General features: G+C 33.4%; 1 protein-coding gene across 1 annotated transcript; it reads right to left on the bottom strand.

Moving 5' to 3' along the window:
- Nucleotides 1–849: 849 nt before the first annotated feature.
- On the bottom strand, nt 850–8,167 carry bdh1 (3-hydroxybutyrate dehydrogenase, type 1). The gene is made up of 5 exons (XM_056450595.1): nt 7,923–8,167; nt 6,507–6,617; nt 4,475–4,610; nt 4,114–4,266; nt 850–1,423 (listed from the first exon to the last, which is right to left on the bottom strand). The coding sequence occupies exons 1-5, from the start codon at nt 8,133–8,135 to the stop codon at nt 957–959; spliced, it is 1,080 nt and encodes a 359-aa protein (XP_056306570.1). The 5' UTR covers nt 8,136–8,167; the 3' UTR covers nt 850–956.
- Between the last annotated feature and the right edge of the window lie 1,007 nt (nt 8,168–9,174).

The following is a 9,174-nucleotide window of genomic DNA, read 5'->3' on the forward strand; positions in this document are numbered from 1 at the left end:
ATCAACGTCCGATGATGTTACAGCTTGACGTTGTGTGGACGTACCAATATGACGTCTATCAGATGTTGGATTTTGGTTGCCATACCTGATCAAAAATGTCAGTATTTGACGTCAATATGACGTTGGTTTAAGATGATGGCTCGACGTTGGATTTTGGTCACTTTCTAACAACCAAAAATCAACCAAATATCAGTGTCATTTGATGTTATTATTGGACATCAAAATAACGTTGTCCTTAGATGCTGGCTAGACATTGAATTTTGGTCACCTCACATCACAACCTAAATCTAAGCTATTATTAATGTCTTGTGGCGTTGTGTGCCTGCTGGGAAATAACTAAATGCTCTACAGAATGTTACGTTTACACACATCCACAAATGACATGTAAACGCATCAGCTTTTCGCAGCGTAATACTCACTACTCTTGAGTACTTTTGATATGTTTATTTTGTACTCATACTTTGAGTAATAATTACAACACATACTTTTACGATACTTGCAATACGTTTTTGGGCAACTGATGGTACTTTTACTTGAGTATGATTATTCAGTACTCTTTCCACCACTGCTTCCATTAAAACAATTTTTTTTATTGCAAAACTATGACTATATAATCTTGCATTTTTTAATTGCTGGTAGTTTTCCATGTTGGGAAGAGGTAAAACTTAAGATTTTTCCAGTCGATCATCAGTTGGCACCATTATCCCTTTAGATAGGCCTGTGCAAAACCATTTCCGAAAAAATGTGATTATAATGGAAGTCAATGAGGCAAAAACAGTCACCATCATAACAAAAGGTGTTAAAGTCTGTCTGGTTACTAATATTCTTAGTTGCGCTTTACCTAGAATATTCCTTTAAGTCATGCAATTCTTTTATTCAATTAAGGTTGCATTCTGACTTGATTGGACATATATATGGACTGTATGTTGATAATATATGTATTAATGTTGGCCTCATCAGAAGTAGAGTCTGTCTGAAATGGCTCCAGGAAGATGCGTCATGATCTGCACGCGGATCCACCAGTGCGGCTCCATTGGGCTGTATCTGGTGTACGGCCGCTGGGACATGATGGCGTCTGTGATGTCGTCTAACACGGGTTCGATCTCTCGCTGGCCACTGTTGCAGTACGAGCGCATTAGAGCCATGTACTGCTCGAAATGAGCCTTCCCATAATCCTCCTGGACAATAGGGGGCGCCTCTTTCCAGAGCTTCTCGGCTGTTGTCGTGACAATGTCGCGTGTCAGGATACCCGTGGCAACGATGAAGTTTCCAGGTTCAATGACGGAAACTTTGACGCCCCACGTCTTCATTTCGTAGCGCAGACAGTCGGAGAAAGCTTCAACTCCGTATTTGGAAATACAGTAAGGCGAGCGGAGAGCGTTTCCCATTCGTCCGTACATGCTGGCGATGTTCACCACACGACCTGGAGACATACATAAATTAATCAAGTGAGAACTAAACAATTTATGTCTTTGAAAGAGCTTTATCCGCTTGTTAACTCGTGACGTGTATTCTCCACTGTTTTGGGTCCGCTATTCATAGAAAATATGAGAAAATATTCGTTTCTGAACAATTTTTAGTCATATCACACATTGAATTTGATATAAAATCATGGTGTACACGATGTGATTGTGATTTTTTTAAAAGCATTGGCTTTGTAAACGTATCTTATTAACATTTGTTGAGTCTCCACATAGTTTAATATAGTGCTTGAACTCGGAGTAACGCCTCGCGTAACGTCACACCTAACAAGGCAGCTTTTATCCGATGAAAAAAAATTTATATATATTTTAATATAAATATATATTTATATATATTTAATAAATATGTATTATATAAATATATATATATATATATATATATATATATATATATATATATATATATATATATATATATATATATATATATATATATTTATATTATTGTTTATGTTTTTTTACTCGTCATCAATATTCTTTGAAAGATAAAAATAAAATGACTATTATGGAATGGAATTGATACATCGTTATTTTTTAACAAAATACAGTGATTATGAAATCTACAAATTTTAAATACTTGCAATGTTGAAAACCGTGGTTAAGGACGCTATAAGAAGCGGCAAGATTTGCAACCGCAGATGGAAAACAATATACCCGTCCACTCTGACCAGGAATGGATGTGTTTTCATACTGTTCCGTATCTGCTATAATAGGCAGTGTGCACGTGTGGAGAAGACGATGCCATCTCTATCCTTAATCCATATACTCACTGCTATGCACAGACTTGATTGAGTGCTTTAATATTGTCACACAAAGAAACTCCATGACTGTATGTACTGCGAAACATCACGGGCTCTTTATGATTATTTGGATGCTTGGTTGCTTTAATTAGTATTAGTCATTCCAAATAAATTAATCAAATGTGTGTGTGTGTATGTATTAACTTTAAATACTTTTTTCAAATAAATGTTTTATATATTTAAATATTATTATATTTATATACACCCCTTTTTTTCCTTTTTATTTCTTACATATTTTTTTTTTACAATCATTCTAATGTGCTGATTTGATCATGAAATATTTGTTATTGTTATCAATGTTGAAAAAGAAACTGCAACACATTTATATTTCATGGATTATTTTATGAATATATATATATTTTTAAATAAATAAACCTCTCTGTAACCCACAGCATTTCTTAAACCATTCAGAATTATTACAAATGTTTACATTTTTTTTTTTTTTTACACTGGAAATGAAAATGTTTTAACGTGTCGAACTTCATTTAAAAAGTGTAACCTGCCTGTAAATGTTGCATAAAAAAGGGTTTGTTAAGCCACTTCTCAGTCCAAAGTCCACTGGTTTATTCACTGATCCATTCGTTTAATTCAGTGACAGAATAACTGAAGACTCACACACACCCACACACAAACATTCAGCTTTTGAGTTAAACTTAGACTAATGCCACATTATCCGGGCCACAAAGTTCTTTCAAGTCACCATGAATTCAAAATCGACTCTTCTAATTCTGACATGTACATAGTAGAGCTTGATATAATCGACAAATCTGTGCACTTCATTATTTTGTACAAATTCATTTGCCTTATCTTTAATCAAATATATAACCTTCCCTCCCCTCGAAACTACTTTTCTTCACTTCTGGTCACATGGAATGCCTTGAGGGTGGAGCTATCAGTCCTAAGGAGCACGGATATCAGTAATTTAGAAAGGGATATCAGTCCTTTAGGGCAGGGCTATCATGCTTTTAGGGTGGAGCTATTAGTGCTTTAGGGCAGGGCTATCATGCTTTAGGGTGGAGCTATCAGTCCTTTAGGGCAGGGCTATCATGCTTTTAGGGTGGAGCTATCAGTCCTTTAGGGCAGGGCTATCATGCTTTTAGGGTGGAGCTATTAGTGCTTTAGGGCAGGGCTATCATGCTTTTAGGGTGGAGCTATCAGTCCTTTAGGGCAGGGCTATCATGCTTTTAGGGTGGAGCTATCAGTCCTTTAGGGCAGGGCTATCATGCTTTTAGGGTGGAGCTATTAGTGCTTTAGGGCAGGGCTATCATGCTTTTAGGGTGGAGCTATCAGTCCTTTAGGGCAGGGCTATCATGCTTTTAGGGTGGAGCTATCAGTCCTTTAGGGCAGGGCTATCATGCTTTTAGGGTGGAGCTATTAGTGCTTTAGGGCAGGGCTATCATGCTTTTAGGGTTCAGCTATTAGTGCTTTAGGGCAGGGCTATCATGCTTTTAGGGTGGAGCTATCAGTCCTTTAGGGCAGGGCTATCATGCTTTTAGGGTGGAGCTATCAGTCCTTTAGGGCAGGGCTATCATGCTTTTAGGGTGGAGCTATCTAAAAAAAAATTTAGAAATGCTTCACTTTATTATCAACGCCCATCTTACAATGATCTAATCGGTTGACAAAAGATGAAATCAGGCACTGTCCTACATTTACTTCTCATTTCAGGACCGTTTCAATCTACGTTATAACATGGGGAAAAAGGGACAAACTTAAACATGTGGCGACTTTAAAACCTAAAGAGATGAACGATTCCCTGTGCATGTCAGGTATGTAGACACAAATGGAGCAGTAGTGCACACTTGAGTGGAGTACACTGAAGTCTGTGATTATACCTTTGGCCCTGCGGATGAGTGGCAGAAAGGCTTTGGTGACTCTGATGGTTCCCCACAGGTTCACTTCTGACACCTGCTTGTAAGTGTCCATGGTGGTGAACTCCACCTCCCCGAATGTGGAGATACCCGCGTTATTGACCACAGCCCAAAGACCTAAACACAAAACATCACCTTATCAAAAGGAGATATTTTGAAGAATGTTGGAAACTGGCATTGACGTTCCAGATTGATTTTTTTTTTTTTTTGTTTGTTTCTCAACAATCTTCTAAATACCCATTTTTTGTGTGTGTTTTTTTTGTACATCACTTGCGTTCAGTTTAGTGAAACATGTTAATATGACCCAAACACAGAGTCTCCTCACCTTTCTCTGAGTCTGGCAGGTTTTCTGTCACAAACTGAGCAGCCTGAGAGACCTGCTCCTCACTGCAGACATCCAGCTGCACCACCTTCAGCTTCTCTGAATGAACGTTCTCCAGCTCCTTTGCTCCTTCTCCATCCTGATACACACACACACACACACACACACACACACAATGTACCATGTCCATGCTTTGTTTATAGCTAATGCAACATGTTTCACACATTGTATTTACCTTTATTCTACACTGCCTTTATGTATTGACTTCCTGATTATATGATGCCCCTCCCTCAGAAAAGGACAGTGGGCTTAGTTTGGTGTATATATATATATATATATATATATATATATATATATATATATATATATATATATATATATATATATATATTTATATATATATATATATATATATATATATATATATATATATATATATATATATATATATATATATATATATATATATATATATACATATATATATATATATACATATACATACATATATATATATATATATATATATATATATATATATATATATATATATATATATATACATATATATATATATATATATATATATATATACATATATATATATATATACATATATATATATATATATATATTTCAGCTGAAAGACCTTGCGTGTTTTTATTTAACTGCTATATACTGTATATATATAAATATATATATATATATAGCAGTTAAATAAAGTTTTTATATATATATATATATATATATATATATATATATTTTTTTTTTTTTATTGCTTTAAATATTAAGGTTTGTGATGTCACAGATAAAGCTCATAGTAGACTCTACTCGCTGTAGTTTAAGCTAATTCTGCCAAACAAAGCATCTCCTTTTGGACTGAAATAGGAGCGTCGTAACTTTGAAGATGTTATTAATGTTCAGACAGCATTAATACACCCAAAATAAGTAAAAAAAAAAACGATTCTATTTTAAGCAAGCACCATTTAAACTTTACTTGTTGTAGCTGTAGCATGACACATGAGTTCGCTGCTCAACACTATGATGATTTCTTGTTGCCAGATATTTTTCAGCATTGAAAGAATCCTCTAGAGCTTGTTTATTGTCATGCTTGACCTGCAGTGTCAGTTCTGTCAGGTTCTAGAAGCAACATGGTTTGTCAACTGGTGTAACCGGCACAAAAAATACTTTTGAAAAAAGATCAGATGAGAGATAAGATGAATTAGTAGAAACAAGATGTGTTTTCAGCATGTGTACAGTCAGATTTAAAGGAGACCTATTATACAAAAATCACTTTTAAAGGTGTTTAAACACAACAGTGTGTGAATATAACCAGCTTCTAAGGTAAACATTTATTAATTGCATTATTTCTTATAATCTCAATTGATATAAACAGTCTGCTGAAACACTTTGATTGACATTCTCCCATTGTACTTGTCATCAGAGTGGGAAAGCCCCGCCCACTAGTGACCATCTCTCCCTCATTAGCATAGGACAGTAATCTTGTTTTTGAATCTGCCACTATACTGACACATAGGTATTTCTCATTTGAATTTAAAGCGACGGTCATAAAAACAGCACAATTAGGATCAAAGCATAAAAGGGTCAGTTTCAAAGAGTTATAAGTCAATATTTGTCTGGTATTGTGAGATGAGACTTCACATACAGACACATATTTGACATCTTGTAAAAAAAGGGGGATAATAGCTCCCCTTAAAATACACTCTTCACACTTTAAACTACCTGATGCCTGCATTTACAGCCAGATTTTGCTTAGTGCTCATGCTTACCAAACCTAAAGGCTGAACTGAAAATCTGCATGTGTACTGCTATACCACTAATACATAACCAGGATATGATCACTTATTCCTGCTGCTAGAATTATGTAAGCTTTTCTAACTGTAGCCTCTGTGTAATAATGATCTTGTGAAATATTTCATCATCTTAAGCGCAGCTCTTGACTTTAGACCTACAGGTTATATGAATGTGCATCGACAAATACAAAAAGCCCCTGCAGAAAAAGCTGAAGCGTTACCTTAAACAGACAACCTGCAAACACAGTGAAGCCTAGCTTATGGAAGTGTTTGGCCAAAGCGAGTCCGAATCCAGTGTCACAGCCGGTAATGAGCAGCGCTTTCCCTTCGACCTATAAAGGAAACATGAAGCAATATTATTTTCACAAAGTCACAGCATTACTGTGCAACTGCAGCTGAATGTGCCAACAATTCACTGGCCTGAAGCAAACAGAGACCTCCACTGAGCTGGATTTCCTAAAGTTTGTTGCTAAAGCAGTGACTTTCAAACTGACTGGCTGATTAAACAAAACAAAAAATACATTAATCAGCTAAAATAAATGAATTAAAATAACATTTAAAAATATATATATTATTTAAATGAATAAATATGTTTGTGTATGTGTATGTATGTATATATATATATATATATATATATATATATATATATATATATATATATATATAATATATATATATATATATATATATATATATATATATATATATATGTAAATATGTGTATGTGTGTGTGTATATATATATATATATATATATATATATATATATATATATATATATATATATATATATAAATAAAAGGAGTTGCAAAAATAATAAATAATAATCAATATTTATCAATTATTGATATTACATATATAGCGCTGTTTATTGATTAGTTTACAAAATAAAGGTTTTTGTTTGCATATTTAATTTGTGTGTACTATATAAAAAAATATATAGGGGCTAAAAATTCTGACTAATATATATATATATATATATATATATATATATATATATATATATATATATATATATATATATATATATTATATAGTATTTTTCTGTTAATGTCAGCCTTGGCTAACTTTATTTAATGTTTATTAGCTAAAAACAAATAAACAAATTATTAATTACATTGCTACAATTATTGTAATGTCTATGTATGGTATTTTACTTTTGCCTAAACCTGCATAAAATTCAATTAAAAATGCACAAATAAATAATGAAAATGTGCAACCAGATAATATCTCATATAAAAACAAATAGGCAGAAAATATTAATTAAACATTAACAGGCAGACACTTTTAATTGGTATTGATTTTAGTGACATTTCAAGACCTGGAAATCATAAATGACAATACAATTTTTTTGTAATATATAAATATAAAACATACAGAATATATAATATATAAATATAAAATATAGAGCATCTAGATCATTTAGTTTATATAAAATAACAAAAAAAACTGAAATTCATACTGCACATCAATATATTTTCTGCACACAAACACCCACACACATATTGCATAATGCACCATTAATACCACACACACACCCTGCACAAACCGTCTGTCACATACAGTTATAATAAGTTTGCTGTCATACATACAGTAGTTACAGTTGCTACGCATGTTTACGCTTATACTGGACTTTACCTTAACCGTCCCGCGGGGGAGTCGAGGCACGGCCACGTACAGCACGAAGAGCGCGTACACGAACACGATGCACTCGGTGACACTCGCCTCCGGGAAGCCGCAGCACCGGGCGATCCAGTTGAGGACCGAGGGCAAACCGAAGCCCAGCACGAGCGTCAAAAACACGGAGAAAGCGACGAGCAGCGCCACTCTCACCATCGGCAGCGAGGCCATCTTGAACTGTTGACAACTCTGGCGGAGGCGGGGCTACAGGTCCACGGTTCATGAATTATGCAAATATATGCTAAATACAGACTGGTTACTTATTAGAACGGACGAATGCCACTAGAATTGTTTTATGCAGCTCTGTGCAGTGTGCACTCTATATAACAAATATTTTTAGTCATAAATAGTGCTGGGCAAAGATTAATCGCATTCAAATACAAGTTTTCTTTTAACAATGTGTTGTGTGTATATTATATAAATGCATATATTGGAATTTTTAATTTTATTTTTATATATTTATTTTGTTTAAATAAGTATTATTTAAATAAAATATAATTTTTATTATTCAAAATTTCTAAAATGGACTAATGGTTGATTTCTGTAAGTTCTGTAATGAATATGTCATTCATTTGGTTCTCAGATTTAGTTTCTTTAATAAAAACACTTGCTGTAACACCAATTTGCAAACCCTGCTATTGTCCTTGTCCTCAGCCCAATTGAATCTACAGCTTTAATAGTTTTGTTATGCTTATTATTTAGAAACAAAACTTCAGAAATATCAAGTTTAAGTTGTTATCATCCACATAAATTGATTAAAAACATGAAATTATGAATAAATTCTACAAAAAATATTAAGCTGTATAGAAGTGTCTTGAAAAATATGTAGTAAAATATTATATACTGTCATCATGGGATTAAAACTATTAGGTTTAGAAATGTGCTGAAATAAAACTCTCCATTAAACAGAAATTGGGACAAAAATAAACAGGGGGGCTAATAATTCAGACTTCATCTGTACATAATGAATATATATATATATATATAACACACATTTTGAAACAAACTTTTATTATGGATGCGATTAATTGCGATTAATTATTGCCCAGCACTAAAAATAATAATATTATATACATCGCCATTTATGCAAGAATGCTTTTAATCATGCATTTATTGAATTTAGATTAAACAACCATTAGTTAAATATTTGAAATTAGCCTGTTTAAGTGGCTTATTAAAATGATAGGTACATAAATTACCTGTCTAACGG

Source organism: Danio aesculapii, chromosome 24, assembly GCF_903798145.1.
Source record: "Danio aesculapii chromosome 24, fDanAes4.1, whole genome shotgun sequence".
In the NCBI taxonomy this organism is placed as follows: Eukaryota; Metazoa; Chordata; class Actinopteri; order Cypriniformes; family Danionidae; genus Danio; species Danio aesculapii.

Bases quoted from the DNA above. Each gene is read 5' to 3' on its own strand.
- bdh1 (XM_056450595.1), bottom strand. From the start codon at position 8,135: ATGGCCTCGCTGCCGATGGTGAGAGTGGCGCTGCTCGTCGCTTTCTCC. The intron at 4,267-4,474 runs GTGAGGAGACTC...TTTTGTGTTTAG, and splicing joins CCTGCCAGACTCAGAGAAAG to GTCTTTGGGCTGTGGTCAAT. The intron at 1,424-4,113 runs GTATAATCACAG...GTATGTCTCCAG, and splicing joins ACTCATCCGCAGGGCCAAAG to GTCGTGTGGTGAACATCGCC.